This window comes from Taudactylus pleione, unplaced genomic scaffold (assembly GCF_031769625.1).
Source record: "Taudactylus pleione unplaced genomic scaffold, aTauple2 ptg000010l, whole genome shotgun sequence".
NCBI lineage: Eukaryota > Metazoa > Chordata > Amphibia > Anura > Myobatrachidae > Taudactylus > Taudactylus pleione.
This window is the reverse complement of record NW_028284413.1, coordinates 6,027,619-6,049,415: the sequence shown is the minus strand read 5'-3', so window position 1 is coordinate 6,049,415 and position 21,797 is coordinate 6,027,619. Positions and strand designations below refer to the sequence as shown.

The 21,797-nt window shown below is 41.4% G+C and overlaps 1 protein-coding gene across 1 annotated transcript in view; it reads left to right on the top strand.

Moving 5' to 3' along the window:
- LOC148542660 (titin-like) overlaps positions 1-21,797 on the top strand; it is a gene marked incomplete at its 5' end in the record, with an annotated part of 334,539 nt that overhangs the window by 298,398 nt on the left and 14,344 nt on the right. Inside the window, one exon of the mRNA XM_088467589.1 lies at positions 7,529-7,783. Within this exon, the coding sequence (XP_088323715.1) occupies positions 7,529-7,783 (255 nt within the window). The remainder of the gene's footprint in view (positions 1-7,528; positions 7,784-21,797) is intronic.

The following is a 21,797-nucleotide window of genomic DNA, read 5'->3' as shown; positions in this document are numbered from 1 at the left end:
TTCTATGACCATATAGTCTTCATATATTGTTGCAGGTATTATTCAGTGTGCTGAGGTACAATAGGGGGTTAAATCCCCCTCCTTTTTCTACTTGGTATGACCCCTCCCTTTCATGCACCTGATTAGTACTGCTAGATTGATTGAGCAGCTGCCATTTTTGTTTGTTTGTTATGAGTTGCATGAAGGAGCCAGCATTAGTAGGGCATGCTGGTTCTAGTAGTGCTAGTTGGAGTTCCCAGGGGTGACTCCCAGGTAAGTTGGCTCTTAATTTGGATGCATTTATGTATGTGCCTTTATCATGAGGCCTTACATTTGACAAAATTATATATGTGCCTTTATCATGAGGCCTTATAATTGGTATATTTTACATTTGGGGTGAGCGTTTGGGCGTAGGGCCCCTGGGACTGGTCTGGCTGGGCCTCCTCAGGGCATCACCACTTAATACACATAGTTGCTTTTCACATCACCTTTTATGTTTGTTTATTATTCATGTATTTTTTCACATATATTTTAACCTCTCATTCCACACTTAATGATTACTCACACACAGCTATACTTTACACTGCACTGTCACTCTTTTTCCATTTTCGTATGATGCCCTGGGGGGGTCCTGGGCTGGACATTTTTTGGGGTGCACTGTGCCCCGGACGTGAACCCCTTAGTGTTAGGGACTGCTGGTAACAGAGAAGCCGTGACGTGGCCCAGCAGCCTCCCATGTATTTGCAAATGCATGCAACTAATATCTCTGAATTTCTATGACCATATAGTCTTCATATATTGTTGCAGGTATTATTCAGTGTGCTGAGGTACAATAGGGGGTTAAATCCCCCTCCATTTTCTACTTGGTATGACCCCTCCCTTTCATGCACCTGATTAGTACTGCTAGATTGATTGAGCAGCTGCCATTTTTGTTTGTTTGATATAATATTAGATGTCTACAGTCTATTTTTGCTTTAATGATCAGATGATCAACACTCGTCCAGTGGGTTTTTGCATTTGTTGGGTTTAGATATGTTAGCTCTCCGCTTCATAAAAAAAGCTGGATGCATTTTTCATACTGCGCGAGCACTTCCGGGTGGAATGCACTTCACTCCCAGTCCGGATGCATGCCACAGCTTGACCTGCTGGAATGGTGGCTACTTAGAGGGGCTTAGGTAAGGTGGTTTGTGATGCTGTTCCATTGATTTCTATGCTGCTGTTGCTGTACTGATGCATGGATGTTGGTCTTGAGAAAGGTCATGCTTTACCGAAATGTCATAACTATTTCAGAATGGTTGTGTAAGCATTAAAGCTTGTAATTGCTTATTGATGCTCTGGTAAGTGCCCCTTTCTACAATTTACTATATATATATATATATATATATATATACACATACATACAAGGTGTAGCTATTAAGTAATGAGACTGTACAGTACTTGTAAAAATAAACCAAACTGTGTGAGTTAAAAGGGTGTGAGGGAGCATTGACCTCGGATTATCCCAAATGGTTTTGCAAGTTTCACACACTCGCACAGACAGTTTATTGTCACATAGGCCCTGATTCAGAGCCGGACGCTCTGACAGAGCGTTCGCTCTGAATCAGGGCCGTCCCTCTGGTTTTTTTAGCGGCCTCCTAGCTGCTCGCATAGCTGTGGGTGACCACCCACAGCTATAGCGAGTGGCCAAAAAGATGGTCGCGATGGTCAAGACCATTGTGACCCTCAGGCTTGCGACGAGACCCTTGTGGTAGTGTCTCATTGCCTCAAGCCCAGGAGTGCTTTCGACTCTATCAGAGCCGAGAGCACTCCCACTGACATCACTTGTGATGTCACTGGGGCCGGCCCCAGATGGTAGGCGTTCCCATGAGAACACCTCCAACTGGGCAGCCACGCCCCCAGCATGCCCACCAAAGGGGGCATGCTGTCACTCACCATCGACAGCATGCCCCCTTTGTAGCGAGACCCATAGCGACGGCTTGCCCGTCGCTATCTGGGTCTCGCGCATGCACACGACGGAGCCAGCTCCCTCGTGCGCATGTGCACTGGGCCAACATCGACCTGCTTGCGAGCGCTCAGCACTTGTGAGCGGGTCTGAATTAGGCCCACAGTGTGCAAAGAAGTTGGGATTTTTCCATGTGTTGTAAAAATGCTTAGTTCAAAAGTAGAGCTAAGTTAAAATTTTTAGTTAATTTGAACAAAACGCCCACCAATCTTTGTCTATGCTAACCAAGACTTACAGGGCAGATTTTATGTTATATGCATGTGTGTTTGAGTGACACAAAAGATTTAGTAATTGTTGTGAGGCTGTCAAAGATGATGAACATTCCAAAAGCCATTGCAAGTCAAAAACAAATGAAAATGTGGAAAAAAATTGTTCAAATTGACCATCAACTCAGCATCTGAATGATAGCAGCAAAGAAACTGTTAGGCAAGATTTGTGTCAAGATCTTAGCATGACAATAGTGTATGCTAAGATGGTTCCAAGACTTCTAATTGCCAAGCAGAAAGAAAATCAAAAGCAAATTTGTACAGGCATTTTGGACCAAATTCAAGTGGATTCACATATTTTAGATAAAGTTATTACCTGTGATGAAACCTGGATCTTCCAGTACAATCCTGAGACAAAACACCAGTCCATGGACCGGAAAACACCATCGCCACCAAGAATGAAGAAAGTAAATCTAAATTCAAAGCCATGTTAATTGTTTTTTTTTATATCAAGGGTGTTATTTTAGATGTCTGATTACCAGAAGGTGCAACAATTGAATCAACATTACTGCAAAAATGTTCTAACAACTTTGCAGTAAAGAATCAAAGAAAGAGGCCAGAGTTGTGGAAAAATAGTTTCATTCTCTATCAGGACCATGCACCAATACCCACACAGCTCCTTTTATGAAGCTGTTTTTGGCAGAGAAACAAATTGCATTACTACAATACACTCCATACTCATCAGACCTGTGACTTCTTTCTTTTCTCTAAAGTCAAACTTTTACTCAAGGGAAACCATTCTGTTTTCAAGGGAACCCATTCTTTACTGAGGTAAAGAAGGAAATGACAGAGTTGATGAGGCCGTTGAAATAATGAGCTACAGCATGAAATTGACCAATGGAAAATAAGAATGCAGTGTTGAGTAGATGCAGAAGGGGAGTACATTGAAGGGTAACAGAGTTAAAATGTACTTAATATAATTAAACATAAATTATAGCATAGGTTTTGTTATTTAATAGCCACACCTCATATATGTGTGTGTGTGTATATACAGTACTGCTGAAAAGCTTTGGACAGGTGTGGAAATAATGCTGCAATGTAAGAATGCTTTCAAAAATGGAAGTGTTAATAGTTTAATTTTATCACTTAACAAAATGCCAAGAGAAATGTAAATCAAATCAATGGCCCTGATTCAGAGCCGGACGCTCTGACCAGAGCGCTCACTCTGAATCAGGGCCCACCTCCATTAAAATGGAGCATCCTCCTGGACGCTCGTATAGCTGTGGGTCACCACCCACATCAAATACGAGCGTGCAGGATGATGGTCGCGATGGTCAAGACCATCGCGACTATCGAAACTGCGTGCAAAAGCCTGCGGTTGATTTTTTCAACCGCAAGGCCAGGAGTGATTTTGGCTCTATCAGAGCCAAGATCACTCCCACTGACATCACTAGTGATGTCAGTGGGGCCGGCTTCAGACGGTAGGGGTTCCCTTGGGAACGCCCCCGTCTGGCAGGCACGCCCGACAGCACGCCCCCTTTGATGAGACACTCCGAGCGAAGGAAAGTCCTTCGCTCGGCGCGTCTCGCGCATGCGCACGACGGAGCTCCCTCCGTCGTGCACATGTGCAGTGCAGACCATCGACCCACTTGCGAGTGGAAAGCCGCTCGCGAGTGGGTCTGAATCAGGCCCAGTATTTGGTATGAACACCCCTTGCCTTCAAAACAGCATCAGTTATTTTAGGTACATTTGCACACTGTTTATGAAAGAACTCGTCAGGGAGTTTGTTCCAAACATCTTGGAGAACTAACCACAGATCTTCTGTGGATGTAGACTTGCACAAGTCCTTCTATCTCTTCATGTAATCCCAGGAAGACACTATGATGTTCAGATCAGGGCTCTGTGGGGGCATGTGATCACTTCCAGGACTCCTTGTTCTTCTTTACACTGAAGATAGTTCTCAATGACATTGGCTGTATGTTTGTGGTCATTGTTCTGCTGCAGAATAAATTTGGAGCCAATCAGATGCCTCCCTGATGGTACTGCATATTGGATAAGTACCTGGCTGTATTTCTCAGCATTGAGGACACCATTAATCCTGACCAAGGCCCTGATTCAGCTTCAGACAGAAAAGCTAAGCTGCTCACAAGCAGCTAAGCTATTCCATTTGTGCTGATATGGTATTGCAGCAGGAGGCACCATGCCTCCTGCTGCAATACGTTTCCGAGAAGCATTGTCCAACACAGCATTGGATACTCTGTAGACCATCAGCCAGCTAAGGTGACCTATGGAGTCATGCAGCAGGTGGTTGCAGTTGCAAGGAAGAGACCAGGAAATCTCCGTCAGCTGACGGAAATCCTGGCATCTTCCCTCTCTCCAATGGAAGCAATATGCCTCTGTTTCAGGTGACGGAGGCAGTCACCAACCCCTCCACACCCCCAAATGGCAGCAGCCTGTCAATCACTGACAGTCTGCTGCCAGTTTATGTGCGGACTTGCAGACCCATTCTGCACATGCAAAGAACGGGTCCGGCTCAGATTCACGATCATGTGAATTAGGCCCCAAATCCTCAACTCCATTTGCTGATATGCAGCCCCAAACTTGCAAAGTAACTCCACCATGCTTCACTGTTGCCTGTAGGGACTCATTTTTGTCCTGCTCTCCATCCTTTTGATGAACAAACTGCCTTCTGTTACAGCCAAATATTTAAAATTTTGACTCATCATTCCTGAGCTGCGGCTGCCATTTTTCTGCACGCCAGTTCCTATGTTTTCGTGCATAGTTGAGTCACTTGGCCTGGTTTCCACCTCAAAGATTGGCCTTCTGGCCACAATTCTTCCATAAAGACCAGCAGATGGGTGTACCTGGGTCTCACCTGTTTTGGCCAGTTCTGTGCTGATGGCACTGCTGAACATCTTCCAATTTCAAAGGGAAGTAAGCATGATGTCTCTTTCATCTGATGCAATAAGTTTCCTTTGCCGACTACTGTGACTACAGTCCCCATATATTTGTGCTTCTTCAAAAGGACAATGAGAAATATCTACTAATAAACCACAAAAAAGCAACTGGGTGCTGGTTTAACTAATGACAGTGTAATTAACTACACTGCAGCTCTCTATAAAGGGATTGCCAATCTTTAGTCAAACCAATAAAGAAAATACTATTTAAGTCCTAAGCTGATATGTTTAGCATGGAGACTGATTATAGATGTTAAATAGTCCTTTGGATATTGCTAAGCAATTTGTTTTAATAAATTGATTATATTTAACTACTACTATCTGAACAGTGTTTTCTTTTTTTGAAGCTTAGGACTTATTTTCTTCTTTAAAAGAGCTTGAAAAGCACATCCTGAAACCCAAGTTTGCTTTGAAATCTTTGCCTGGGAGAGACCTGTGCTGATGCAGCATAACTACCTTGGTTCTTTTTGGTGTGCTCAGTCTTGCCATATTGTATGACCTGTGACATGTAACTGTCTTCCACAACCTCACCTTTGTAGCAGAGTTTGGCTGTTCCTCTCATAGTTTTAAGCATCCTACACAGCTGTTTCTGTTTCAGTTAATGACTGTGTTTCAACCTACATATGAAAATGATGATCATTATCACCTGTTTGGTATGATTGGTTAATCATACACCTGACTATAATCATAGAAAATCCCTGACTTTGTGCAAGTGTACCTACAAGAATTGATGCTGTTTTGAAGGCAAAGGGTGGTCACACCAAATATTGATTTGATTTAGATTTCTCTTCTGTTCAGTCACTATGGATTTTGTTAATTGATAAATATAAACTATTAACACCATTATTTTTTAAAGCATTCTTACTTTGCAGCATTTTTTCAACACCTGCTTAAAATCCCTCTTTTCCCAGTGTGCTGCATGGGCCTATCTCCTGCCTGGGATAAAGTTTGGTGGTCCCTCAGCACTCTTAAAGCAACTAGAATAAAAAAAGATCTGACATTTTGTCCTAATGACAGCAGCCAATCATAGCCTGACTCCTGGGATCTTTTTGAATTGTGAGTGCTGTTTAGGAGCAATGTGCAACTCACAATGGCTCAATATACTGTACATGCAGTGTAGTCTGAGTCTATAATGAGTTGACAGGTCTCTATGGAGCTCAGGGCACAGTATGTACCACTTCTAACCCCCTGGCACCGGGCCGGGTGCAAAGCAACACCTAAAAACATAGGAGAGACACTTAGCAAAATAATTGATACTTTTTGTGATGTCTAAAATAGTCCCATTCCTCACATTTCTGTTTGCAGCCCAGTACTGAGCCTGCAATTGCTGTGTGGCAAAGATACATTAGATACCATCAGCCAGGACAGGAGGAAAAGTGATTTTGGGCAGCATAAAATCCCCTTCTCCATTGGAGGGCCCATTGTCCATAACCACTGTTAAAATACTGTGAGCTCTACAATGAGGAATATTTACAGAGTGAATAGAGTGGAGAATGTTGTTGTTGTTTTCTGAAAGTTGTCACACTGGGTAAAAAAACTAAATAGATGTAAAAATAGCATGTCATCTGTAAAAAAAATTTGCAATTTAAGGTAAAAATTAAGGCCCTCATTCAGAGCCGTACGCTCTGAGCAGAGCGCACGCTCTGAATGAGGGCCGGGCTCCATTTTCATGGAGCGTCCTCCTGGACGCTCGTATAGCTGTGGGTCACCACCCACAGGCTATACGAGCGTGCATTGTGATGGCCGCGATGGTCGAGACCATCGCGACCATCGAAATTGCGAGCCGGAGCCTGCGGTTGAGGTTTTCAACCGCAAGCTCCGGAGTGATTTTGGCTCTATCAGAGCCAAAATCACTCCCACTGACATCACTAGTGATGTCAGTGGGCCGGCTTTTGACGGGAGGCGTTCCCGTGGGAACGCCCCCGTCAGGGAGGCACGCCCCCGGCACGCCCACCAAAGGGGGCGTGCTGTCAATCAACATTGACAGCACGCCCCCTTTGATCGGACACAACGAGCGAAGGACTTTCCATCGCTCGTCGCATCTGGCGCATGCGCACGACGGAGCTCCCTCCATCGTACGCATGCTCAGTCCATAACATCGACCCACTTGCGAGCGGACAGCCGCTCGCGAGAGGGTCTGAATCAGGCCCTAAATTCTTAGTGGTAGTGTGCGGTTTAAGTCACTTTGCAACGAGTAGAATCAATCATTTTCCCTCTCATCTCATAGAGATAGGTTTGAAAATTTAAAATGTTGGTCAACTGTAAGCTACCATGCTGTCTGCAGCCAAACATTGCAGTAGAACATTTCTGAGAATTGAGTCTCATACTAATTGATTGAAAAAAATAAATCACTTTTTAATATATTGCTTCTTTTTTTCTAACAGTACCTGATAAAGTGAAGAACCTTATAGCAGAGAACATCACCACAACTTCTGTATCTCTAAGCTGGCAACACCCTGATGGAAATGCAAGTTCCTATAACATAAAAATCTTGGAAGATTCAACATTCAGTGCAAATGTGACCACAACCTCTGCTATAGCTGAGAATTTGATACCTGGGATTTATTACACATTCCTGGTCTCTGTTCTTGTAGGAGAAGGAATACAAGGGGATAGTTCTTCAGTAGCTAATTATACAAGTAAGTGTTTTTTGGAAGTACTGTAGTAAGAACATCATAGTGGCACAGTGAAAATGAAATCTCCCACTAAGTTTTATTGTTAAAATCTGCAAATATTCTCTTGTAGAGGAGGAGTGTAAGTGGATAGTTCTCCAGTAGCTGATTATTTAAGTGTTTATTGGAAGTGGTAAAAAAACTGTCTCCTATTTATAGTTCACCTGCATGAGGGACACTTTATTATATTGCATCTTCTAATGACTTATAGAATGTTTGGCCAGCTTTATTTTTCTCTTCCAGTTCCACTTTTTTTTTGCTCTGGCAACCAGTAAACATTCTACAAGTGTGGACTTACAGGTTAGATCTTAACCCTGGAATAATTCTTCTCAGCCTTTTTGAAGTATTGACGTGAAAGTTCCCACAGTGTTGGCCTTATACGACCACATATACATAATACATATGTACAAAACTTGTTAATGGCTGGGAGCACCAGCAAAAAATATGGGAGTTAGTATAGTCCTTAGGGGCAAATATAGGATTTCCACATGGGTTTCTTCTGTGATTGATTTTGGAACAACGCAATGCAAACCTCCTAAAACTGATACTTTTTAGGTAATTTGTTTTATACATAAAGTAACAAGCACAGTATAGTTGAGTTCCAAAGTGTTGCTTATTTTTACAATCGTGTATAATGAGACTGAGATTAATATATGTTAATTCAAAGGTAAAACAGATATAACATACAATTACCTATATTTTACCTGAGGTGAAGTTAGTTGCATGTGCCACACAATGTGTGCTTTGTATACAGTTTAAAGTAAGTTTGCAGTAAGTATGTGACAAGATATATTTACCAAAAAGAGAGCAATTCAGTTTGCATCCAACATATGGTTATTACGTTGATTGGATGGCAAGTAAAATGCTATTGTTTCATGTTTTCTAGTGTGTTTAAGCCCTTAGAACCATTACTCTAAATTTACATACTTATAATCAAGCAATATTACATATGACCATGCTTGGAGGTGGACTGCCACTCTGTATCAAACAAGGATGTTTGTGCAGAAGATACTAACAGGACTGTAGGAAGCCCAGACAAGATGAACACACAGACATAGACAGACCGGAAATACACAAGCAGAACTTAGAGGCAGACACACTGACAGTGCTTGATGATAGGCTCACAGATCACACAACAGTATAGGCAGACATACTAATAGTTTGCACCCTCTTTACCTTGTAGATCAAGTAGCTATTGATCTATTTCTTTTCTGAATGCAGATTCTGATGTTTAGGAATCTGCGCAGGCGCAGCACCCATTCTGCAAGTCTGCAGAATGGGTCCTGCTATCTAGTTCGCAGACTGTCAGTGATTGACAGTCTTCTGCTGATTGTGGGCGCGGAGGAGGTGGTAATGCCATTCCCAAAATGGAGACATGTCACCACAAAAGTGGGGGACGACAGAAGCTAGGATCTCCGTTGGGTAACAGAGATTTCCTGGCTTCCTCTTCTAAACTGTGGTGGCCAGCTACGGTATCCCATGGGACACCACAGCCAGCCGATGGTACACAAATTAACTGATGCTGCATTTGACAACGCAGCTTGATTAAGTAATGCACAGGAGGCATTATGCCTCCTGTGCATTATCATATCTACAAGGATCGCAATTGCAAATCTGCCTCCGTGCAGCTTTGCAATTACAGTCCTTACTAAATCATGCCCTCATTTTACTAATTCATGTGCAATGCAAACTGCTGACAGCATCTCGAGTGTAATTGAATCTGCCCCTATGTCTCTGATGTAATTCTAAGACAGAAATCCTACATAAAGCAATAGTCGCCTATCATTAGTAGCTATTTTATGACTCAGAGAAAATCGAGACCATAGTTCTGTTTCAGCACTATTTGTTACTTTCAAGTAATTGGCTTCAATTGCTACGAAGATTAACGAGACTGGGGCTGTCCTAATGGATTTTATAAGGTACGCTGTCATAATGTCTGCAGTTTAACATCATAGTGATGAAAATGAAATCTCCCACAGGGTGCATATTCAATTAGGTGTGAAAAGCCATTTTCGTAGAAAATTCAGTGATGACATCGTTTTGGCAGGCGAAAACTTATGCCCGTATTCGATTCCAAAGACTTTTTGCCGGTGCATCTATGAAAACAGGCGGACAAAAGTGCGGAATTGGGTTTTAGGGGTGCAAACTTGCGGAACCCCCTCTGCACCCTTGGTAGAGTACCCCAAAGCTAAACTGTCTAAAGAAAATAAAAATAAAATGCTTAAGAACAAACCAAAAAAGAACTTTCAATTTGGGGGCTAAAAAGACCAAATTTGGGGGACAAACATAAAAACTAGGGAAATAGACTCCAGGGGGGTCCACAAGTATGCGCCTGGTGTTTTTTAGATTGCAGGTGCTTGCAGCAGGTGGATTTTTTATGTTTTTTAAAACTTCACTTTAGCAACCTTTAAATATGCTAGCACCCATTTTCATGTACCCCAAATTTGCTGGGACTAGCTATTTTGTTAAAAAAATATTGCTTAATGCCATTCTTCACCACTTAAATGACGCTAATAGCAAGCTTTTTAAAAAACTAAAGTATCCAGATTAGCTTTATTAGGGGTTCTAGAACACCCCTATAGTGATCCCCTATGTTAGTGCATCTTTTCGGGGGGTCCAGGTTGTTTTCCCCATTTCTGGCAGGACTTTCCACCAGGTCCGAATTCGCCAGGTTCCATTTTCGCCGATAAGTGGGGACGCGAGGGATACTTTTTCGCATTGAAAACTAGCAATGACGGCGAAAAGTCCAGCATGCGAAAAGAACTCGACTTTTTGCGGCTAATTAAATACGGGCCTAAGTATTTATTTTAAATACTATTTTAAAATCTGCAAATATTCTCTTGTGGATGAGTAGTAAAAGTGGATATTTCTCCAGTAGCTGATTATATAAGTAAGTGTTTATTGGAAGTGCTAAATGAATGTTTGAAATATAGGCCCTGATTCAGTGCCGGACGCTCTGACAGAAAGCTTGCTCTGAATCAGGGCCGGCCTTCTGGTTTTTTAGAACAGCCTCCTGGCCGCTCGCATAGCTGTGGGTGACACCCACAGCTACATCGAGCTGCCAGGAAGATGGTCGCGATGGTCAAGACCATCGCGACCATCGGGCTTGCGACGAGACCCTTGTGGTATTGTCTCGTGGCCACAAGCCCCATTGAGATTTCGGCTCTAACAGAGTCGAAATCTCTCCCACTGACATCACTCGTGATGTCAGTGGGGCCGCCCCCAAATGAAGGCGTTCACATGGGAACGCCTCCGTTTGGGCAGCCACTCCCCCGGCCCGCCCACCAAAGGGGGCGTGCTGTCACTCAACATCGACAGCAACGCCCCCTTTGGTGCAAAACCCGGAGTGACGGCTTGCCCATCGCTATCCGGGTCTCGAGCACGCGCATGACGGATCCGGCTCCATCGTGCGCATGCGCTCTGGGCCACCATCGACCCGGTTACGAGCGCTCAGTGCTTGCAACCGGGTCTGAATCAGGCCCATAATTCCTATTCTGTCACCAGTAAAACACAACAGTATAATGGAAGGGTTTAAAAGAAGCTAAAGATAAAAATAATGTTTTAGAAATATTTAATTGTTTCTAAGAAAATTACTTAAATTGCTCATGAGAAATGATCACTTTGAAGTCAAAGCAGTTTATTCTCATTTTTCAAAAGTTTAGTAATACTGAAGCATTGATCTTAAAATAAAAGTTTCTTTCTTATAGCTCACCTGCATGAGGGTCTTTTTTATAGTGTGTCTTCTAATGACATATAGAATATATGGTCAGGTTTATTTCTCTCTTCCAGTTCCACTTTTTGTTTTGCTTTGACAACCAGTAAAAGTTCTGCAAGTGTGGACTTACAGGTTAGATCATTTGGGCCATGGCCAAAAGTTTTGAGAATGACAAAAGTATTGGTTTTCACAAACTTTGCAGCTTCGGTGTTTTTAGATGTTTTTGTCAGATGTTACTATGGTATACTGAAGTAAAATTACAAGTATTTTTTAAGTGTCAAAGGCTTTTGTTGACAATTACATAAAGGGGTCAAATCAATTAGCCGCGAAGAGTGTGAGTTGCCATTGCAACGGCATTAAGACGCCCGCAACAACAGGCATCTCGCACCCTTCTTGGCCCGCTCTGAGCCCAAATTCGCAAAACTTTGCTTGCAGCCCTATGGGGCTGCGAAAAAATTCCACGAATTCAGGCTGCTGTAAAGTGCGCCCATTGCAACAATGACTCATGCCGGTGAAAGCATCACGGATAATTGGAGTGACCCTTACGTTTATGCAAAGAGTCAATATTTGCAGTGTGGACCCTTTTTTTTAAAGACCTCTGCACTTCGACCTGCCATGTTGTCAATCAACTTCTGGCCACTGACTGATGGCCATCCATTCCTAATGCTTAATCAATGCTTGGAGTTTGTCAGAATTTGTGGGTTTTTGTTTGTCCACCCACAAGTTCTGCAAGGGTGGACTTACAGGTTAGATCCTATAAAAAAAAAGGTTTTATGTTCCCGCACTAGTTATATAATGTTTGTAATTTGTATTATAATATGTTACTAACACAGTAAAAGGAAAACGTGGTATTCAACTGAAATTGATTTGTTTTGTTGATCCTTATTACTGATGTGCTACTGCAAGCTCTATATGCATATGTTTCAGAAGAAGAAAAAGGAAAAGTAGAGCTATTGCTGCAGTGCACTATATTGTCAGTACATATTAATCTGTCCTTTATTAAAACATATTAATCTTTATTCAATCAATTAAAATATTAACATATAAGGGTTATCACAACTGGCGAAATATATTAAAATGAATTCATCATTCAACAGGATAGAAAGATGTGCATGAAAGTATGAAATAAAGTGTATTTAAAAGAAATTCATATATGCCGCTGGCTGTATGTAATCATATTCTTATACAATAGGATTGATGTTATTCTCCCAATATCACTGTTAGGATATAATCGTATATGAATTTGTATGGATTTAATAATCTACATCCATTATTCTTGTCAGTGTTATAATTATAGAGAGAGATGTGTATCAGCAGCAGCTAAAATGTAACAGATTATATTAAGGTAAATTGTCAATGCAACTATTAAAGAGTAGCAATCTCAATTTGGCTACTAAAGTAACATTTCACATGAGTATTTGGCAATAATCTTATTCACACCACAGTATTGCTGTTGTGTTTGGGCTAACTAGCTCCATATGATAGTACATAGCTCCGTTCTGTAAATCACATAGCCATTTATCTATGCGGGAAAAATGCCTGTATAGTAATCTCTCAAACTGCTGCAGATATAAACATATATAATATCAAAACAGTAGTGTATTAACAGTAGAATACAGCTGGTCGGCATATGAGAAGAAACGCCAACGCGTTTCTTTCTATCCTGTTGAATGCACATCTTTCTATCCTGTTGAATGATGAATTAATTTTAATATATTTCGCCAGTTGTGATAACCCTTATATGTTAATATTTTAATTGATTGAATAAAGATTAATATGTTTTAATAAAGGACAGATTAATATGTACTGACAATATAGTGCACTGCAGCAATAGCTCTACTTTTCCTTTTTCTTCTTCTGAAAGGTTAGATCCTATCCCTGGAAAGACTCTTCTCTGGCTTTTTGCAGTATTGATGTGAAAATTGAGCAGACACAATGGGTTAACACAGTGTTGGCCTCATATGACCACATATACAAAACTTGGTAATGGCTGGGAGCACCAGTAAAAAAGAACGGGGGTTAGTGTAGTCCTTAGGGGCAAACATAGCATTTATACATGGGTTTATTCAATGATTGATTTTGGAATAAAGCAATTAAAACTACTGCAATACGCCTAAAACAGACACTTTTTGGGTAAATTGTTTTATGCATAATGTAACAAGTATAGCTGAGTTCCAAAGTGTTGCTTATTTTTCAATCTTGTCTAAACAGACTGAGATTAATAGATGTTAATTAAAAAGCTAAAACAAATACAACATATAATACCCTATATTTTACCTGAGGTGAAGTTAGTTGCATGTGCCACACAATGGGCTTGATTCAGAGACGGACGCTCTGAAAGAGCGCTCGCTCTGAATCAGGGCGTGTTTTATTTTGTTGTGTGGCCTCCTGGCCGCTCGCATAGCTGTGGGATGGAGCAACGGAGCGCCCGTCGCTAGCCGGGTCTCGCGCATGCGCACGTCGGAGCCGGCTCCGGCGTGCACATGCGCAGTGGCCAAACATCGACCTGCTCGCGAGCGCATAGCGCTCGCGAGCGGGTCTGAATCAGGCCCAATGTGTGTTTTATATACATTCCCTTTTGCAGTAAGTATGTGACAAGATGCATTTACCAAAAAGAAAGGAATTTGTTTTGCATCCAACATGTGGTCATTGTCGTTGATTGGATGTCACGCAAAGTGCTATTCTTTCATGTTTTCTAGTGTGCTTGAGCATGTGGAACCATTACTGTAAATTTAAATATTTAAAATCATGCAATATTACATAAAATTATGCTTGGAGGTGTACTGCTACTCTATATCATAAACAAACTTTTTTGCAGAAGATACAAACAGGGCTGTAAAACACACATACAAGATTTACAAACAGAAGACAGACTGAAAAAAACACAAGCTAAATTAAGGGACAGACCCACTGAAAGTGCTGGGAGACAGGCTCACATATATTACGAGAGTTTAGGCAGACATACTGACAGTTTGCACCCTCTTTCTTCTGTATATCAAGTAGCTATTGGTCTCTTTTTGTAAACTATATGCTGCATGCCTCCCGATAACATAGTGGAGACTATTAGGGTTCTTAGGTTTTGGGCAATTGGAACCCCCCTCCCCCATTATAGTACTCCAGGTGCTCAAGTACTCTTAAACTATTGTGAGTATTAAAATGTGGACCATATAGAATTGTGGAGTCTTTTATTATTGTTTGTTGGAATTTGTGACAATAGCTAAATATTTTTATTTGAAATGTTACAAGTTATATGTGATAAATTGATATTCAACTCTAAGGGGTATATTATTTAAAATTCAGTTTTGGTTGATTTTATGTTTAGGGTATACTTGCATTCGACTTGCATTCGATTATGAACATCAGAGATTTACTAAATTCAAAATCGCCTGTGAAATCAAATATAAAACCAAATCCCTTTTAAAATCAAATATTGTGTAAACATTGGTACTTTTACATTGACCAGCATAGAACCCCCTGATTTACTAATATTCGATTTGAAATTAATCACCGGATCGAGCACAAAATAACCAAAATTATAGACCTACTTCATGTTGGCAATTTTACCATGAGTAGGTGCAAGTTACACAGAAACATGCATAGATTAATGAGATCCATACATGTTTTTATGTGAACAACCTTATTAAAAGTATAAAAGAAAAAAAAAAGAAAAATGACTTGGGGTCTCCCCATAATTGTGCAACCAGCACTAGGCTTTTCTGAGCCAGTCTTGGTTGTGAAAATATGCATTGGGAAAAGACATAGGGTTTCCCTGTATTTTCATAATCCATCACCAGGCTCAGTGAGCTAGTCCTGGTTTTGGAAATACAGCGGACAAAAACAGTAGGAGTCCCTCACAGCTGTGGGATCCTTTCAATGTGTTTGCCAGCCAAATCATTATCACTAGTCAGCCCAGGCTGGGGATTCCTGGGGAGGCGAGGACCCCCCCAGTAAAGTGGTTCCCCCTCTCCAGGGCACTGTAGGTGGGTGTCAGGTTGATTGTTTCATAAAATAGATGAATTAATATTGTCTTTTACAGTAAATGGTCCCAGCAAGGCTCCCCTGCATGCTGGTACTTGTAGAACCACAAGTAGAAGCTTGCAGGAAATTAAAGGCCAACTGGTTCCTCTAGTTCACTTGCAAAAGATATATTAAAATAAAAATAAGACTCACACACCATGAAAGTACAACTTTTCTACACTCACACAAATACTCACCTATATTCCCTGTAGCCATTCATATCCTCTTCTCCAAGTAGGCATCCAAGTCTTTAGAAAACAAAAAAAAATGACAATACCCAAGTAATGGACATAAGTACCATCCTCTAAGGACGGTACTTCCCGAATTATGGCTCAGCCATGGCATTTCACATAAAAATGCATTGGCTGAGCATTAATGGCTGAGAGAGGCGAGTGTGCACCTCTCTCAACCAATGAGTTAATCCCACCATTGGCTTCAATGGTGGGAACTATTAGGTAACTTTTAGTAAAGAAATTATTGAAGCAAAAGCACACATTTATTAATACTTAAAACCAATTCAAAAATTGTCTGCTAGTAAATGTGTGATTTAGCCTCAGAAACACATCATCGATGTTGTTCAATTTTCATCTATGTTAAATTGACTAAAATTGATTAAAATCAACCTTTAGTAAATATAAGAATTATCTATCATAAGACTTAGGGGTAAATTTACTAAGATGGGAGTTCTATTAGGAAGTGATGTTGCCCATAGCAACCAATCAGATTCCCGTTATTATCTTCTAGAAGGTGCTAGATAAATGAGAAGTAGAATCTGGTTGCTATGGGCAACATCACTTCTTAAATAGAACTCCTATCTTAGTAAATGTACCCATAAGTCTTATGATAGATAATTCTTAGTATTTTAAATTGTGCTGACTATTAATCCAAAATATATTGCTCCTACAAGCAGGGCCAGATTAAGGTCTGTGGGGGCCCCTGGGCAACAAACTTGTGGGGGCCCCTATATACCACCATACCCTGTAGTAATGCCCCTTATGCAGTGCCCCCAGTAGTGGTCCCCCTAAGCAGTGCCCCCAGTAGTGCCCCCAGACCCAGTAGTGGTCCCCCCTATGCAGTGCCCCTTATATAATGCCCTGGTAGTGGTCCCACTATACAGTGCCCGCAGTAGTGCCCCTTATATAGTGTCCCCAGACCCAGTAGTGTCCCCCCATGCAGTGCCCCTTATATAATGCCCCAGTAGTGGTCCCCCTATACAGTGTCCCCAGTAGTGCTCCCAGACCCAATAGTGGTACCCCCTATGCAGTGCCCCTTATATAAATCCCCAGTAGTGGTCCCCCTATACAGTGCCCTCAGTAGTGCCCCATGTATAGTGCCCCCAGAGCCAGTAGTGGTCCCCCCATGCAGTGCCCCTCATATAGTGCCCCCAGTAGTCCCCCCTTATGCATTGCCCCCACAAGTAGTCTCCCCTATACACTGCCCCCAGTAGTAGCCCATCCCTATTCAGTGCCGCCAGTAGTTGTCCTATGCATTGCCCCCAGTGCCCCCATGAAGTGACCCCCCTATGCAGTGCCCCTTACACACAAAAAAACAAAAAAAACACAACTTATCTGAAACCCCGCTCAGGACGCGACCGCCGCTGTCCGCTCTGGCTCCTCTTCTCCTTCAGTATGGGAGAGACGTCAGGATCATGACGTCACTCCCATCATCACCCGGGAGGGGAGCCGGAAGACGGAGCTCATAAGTAAGCTCCAGCCGGCTCCCTCCGTTGAAGCAGCAGCCAATGAGAGTGTGTGTGACTCTCATCGGCTGCTGTAACAAACACACAGCTGCCGCCGGCTGTGTGTTTGTCACCGTGTAGTGTGGCCACGCTCACTGCGCGGTCTACACTACACTAGCGGCGGGGACACTAGTGGCGGGTGAAGCCACCAGCTGCACCGCTGCTAGTGGGGGCCGCTCTGTGTGTGGGGGCCCAGGGACGACTGCCCCTGTCGTCCCCCTCCTTAATCCAGCCCTGCCTACAAGTATGTTTTGTGGTGGTAAGCTTTGTTTGCCCATTATTTTTTTTTTATTTCAATAATTTATTTTATTGAATTTTTAAGCAAGTATAGGATACAGAAAAAAAGAGGATTTAGGGAAGGGGGGAAAATATTTTTATGTTAGTCTGCTATTTATCTTCTTGATATCTTTGTATGTACTTTTGTCTTCCTGCGATGTATGTAATATAAGTCTAAAACAAAAGTCCTAAATAAATGAAATGATTATAAACAGCAACTATTTTATAGAATGTCAGTGAGAGAAGCTAGGGACAATAATTATGTATCAGTGGCACTTTGCTGTTGCAATAAATCAAGGTACTGCTCTCATAATGGGCTACATATATATTTATTTTAGTTTTGTACTTATGAAACAGAAAGTTTAATGATTTAGACACAGGAATTTAGGAAAGTTACATCCTACTTGTTAACCTAGTAAAATTTCCACGATTTAGAGGCACTAATAAAAATAGTTAAGTAGGATATATGGGCAGCACTATTTCCCTTTTTTAGCTGCCTTTTTTGGCTAAACAGCACAAAACAACTATGTAGTTATGTCATGATGCACTTAAGAATTATACTTTTTATTTTATTGAAATTACTTAGAAAGAAATTATTAATTTATTCCTGAACGATATAGTGATTTAAAAAAGTTAAATTAAAATATAGATCATGACAAAATAAAGTTAATAAAATAATCTGTTGCTTGCCCAGATTTACTAGAATATGTGGAATTGCTGTTTTTAGTACACTTTGAGTACAGGATAATTGTTTTTTTTTTTTTAATAATTCAAATAAATGGAGATGATACACTCTATCCTCATGTTTTCTTTATAGCAGTCACAGCCAATACAATGCAAGTGCTGATATGCATTATATAAAAAATGCAAAATTCCCCTATTATTTATCCATAAAAATTCAGCATTTTGTTGCTAATGTAGAAGGGTGAGGCTTGTGAATAAATATGGATAAATAATAAGAATAAAGAACTTATATGGACAGAAAGATAAGTTATAGACCAATCTATTTGAAAAACACTAAAATGTCTCCAAAGAGCTGGCTTAATTTACTATGAGTACATGCGGTTTTATTTTTTAATTCTAAAATATAGTAGATTTTAAGCTGTGTTGATCTCCTTAAACTCTATGTGCATGATTCAAATTTGGGAATAGAGTGAGAAAGAGCAAGTATTGTAACTGTGCATCTTGGTAAAACCATGCGGCACTGCAGGTGGGGGAGATTTAAAATGTGCAGAGAGTTTTAGATTTGGGATTGACGTGTCTAAACTGAAATCTAAATTGCAGTGTAAATATAAAGTGGTCCAGCATTTCTGGTCTACATACAAAAGCAGCCAGTAGTTACCTCACCCAATACTGTAAATTCATCAAACTCTGAAAATGGAGTTTGATTGCTGGAACTTATGCCATCTTCAGATGGTGTTTGTTTCTGGACTGCAGTTTCTTCCCATTCGATTCCCTCCACCCCCATCCAGCTCCTTCAGCCGGAGGTCTTGCATATATGAACTGATGGGGGAGACACCAGTGAAGAATATCACGGAGACAGCTGATTGTTGAATTTTGAATTGAATGTTGAATTGTTCTGGTGGCTTTGTATCTAATGCTGCTTCTTGCAGCGAGTTGGATACCTAACCATCTGGGGCCACCCGGCCCCTAATAATTAGCATAATGATTGGACCCCTATAAGAGCTAAATATATATTGTCCCTTTTGTTATTATTATTATTATTATTATTATTATTATCATCCTTTATTTATATGCTTCATTTATTGCTTGTTCCCAGGTCCCACCCATATTGTTCTTCCCCAGATCATGTCTGAGCCCCCATGAACACTATTGATTCAACTTTATAGTAGTTCTTGATCATTGCCTAATTAATTCTCCCTCATATCAAGGCTCACCCTGCACTTGATACCCCTCTATCTCTCACAAAACCCATTCGACTCCAGATCATGATTGCTGACTGATTCACAAAGATATAAATAGTGCCAGAATAGTTGAGACAATACTGGTATTATAAGTGTGGAGGTGCAGATTCTATGTAGTAAGTCTTTCTGGTATCTGAGCAGCAGCAGCAGGAACACATGCCACAGGCTCCTAAATAGCTTCTACTGTCAGCAAGTCATGAAAGATGAGGATGTCACTGGAGTGTAAGTATAACAAGTCATGAGTGGAGGACAGTGACAGAGGAGGATGCAGAGAGGGAACACAAGCAGAACAGCGGGATAAGGTGGAGCAGGGATAGAGGCAAGACAGAGGGTGGAGGTGGAACAGATATATGGTGTGGAGTATGGAGGCAGGAATAGGGGCAAAGGAAGGATTGCCCTCTCTCCCTGTGTTTCCCTCTGCCCATTTTGTATCTTCCTAGCATTCTGCAGAGAGTATCACCTGCTGTCTTCTGTAATTAATGTTTTCTCTCATTCATTCCACTACCCCCTCACTTTGGCCCATGTTTTCATGTTCTCTAACTCCCATACAACTACCAGCTGACTCATCTCTAGTTTTTGACATCTTTGTATTTTATGTCAGTGATCTAATTGCAGCCCCACTGCTAATCCATTATTTACTGTAATAATGTAAGGATTTGTCTGTCTTTGCTGACAGTCGCAGTCCTCAGAACTGGGAGTGACATCCAGGACACAGATTAAATTGTGAAACATCTGGACCTTCTAAGGCTATTTTTCTATTTTCACTCTCCCTCATGTCAAAAGTTGGCTATGCCACTGCTCACTACTTACTTGTGGTGAGGTCAAAATGGCAGCAAAGCTTAGTAGAATAAACATATTTTACAGTGAATTGGAACAGGTGTGGCTGGTGCAAATCTTAGTCTCATGAGATAAGACTTTAATCATGTTACACTCACAAGACTATACTCTGCAGTATTGTATGTGATAGTCTGACAGCAAATCAGAGCCAATTCATTCCTATCTTGTTGACTGTTGGATATCTCTGAGTGAGTCTCTGGGCATTGCAAAACAAGACAGGAATGGAGTTACAGTTTGTGGGACCACAGGTGAAGGCTGCTGCATTTCTCAGAAGATGTTTCTCATGGGCCCAAATAACAAAGTATATAGTGTGTATAGATATTTGATGACTCTACTCACTCTAAAATTACTAAGGCACTGAGGAATTAATTTGAGATGTACTCCATTGATAAGAGATAGTTCCCCCTCCATGCACTGGGATACCCATTGGGCTATCATCTGTGGCAAGCTGATGAGCCTCTCTGTGACCAAAAAGAGACTGTATTGGCTCTGTGGCCAAAAATAGACTGTATTGGGGCTTTAATTTGGACCTGGAATTGCAGTCTCCTCAACTTTCCCATCAAATTGCTCTCTGATGATACTTGTCCATTGCAGATTTTGAAGAGCTGGCTCAATGTGACCTTGTCAGATGTGACAGCTAAAAAGCTCAAGTGACAAAACCAAATGTTTCATGAGAAGAGTGATAAGACAGGCTCCCTTTTAGCTAGCAGACTTTGATAACATTGTGCTCATAATGCTGTTGGTTCCCTTCGCACCTCTGCCAGAACCCTTTACCCATCAGAAAAGAGAGGCCAAATTTTGCTTATTTTATCATGGCCTCTATAAATTGCTAAACCCACCTCTGATCCTCATGATCCTGTGTGCTCTGTGGACAATTTCTTAGCTTACTGCCATCTCCCCCAGCTTCCTCCAGAGGCAAGAAGTTTAGAGGCATCCTTGCCACTAATATTAGTAGCTTATTCAATGCTATCAGGAATGGAGCCTCTTTTGTTTCAGCCACTTCAGCTGCTATGATTACTGTAAATCACATAGAGGGCAAATACCTAACTCTATATGACAATTACAGGCCAATGTCCCTCCTCAATGTTGATCTCAAAATATTTGCTAAAGTGTTGGCCAACTGATTAAACATCTGGCTACTCCAGCTTATTCACCCCAACCAGCTTGTATTTGTCCTGGGCCTTCAGGCCCTGGTTAACACCCAGAATAAAATTGACCTAGGTCAACAGATTATTTACAAGAAACAATAATTTAATAAAAAATGCTTATAGCAGCAATATTAACTTTTAAACATTTATAGGTGTTAGAAACTGGTTGGGTATGAGATCTCGGCTCTAGGGATGCCGCTAGTCAGAATACCGACAGTCAGAATCCTGACACCCATAAGAAAATAAGGTAAGTCTAACCCTAACCCCTACCCTAAACCTAACCTTCCCTCCTCAGTGCCTAAACCTAACCTCCCTCTTCCTGCAC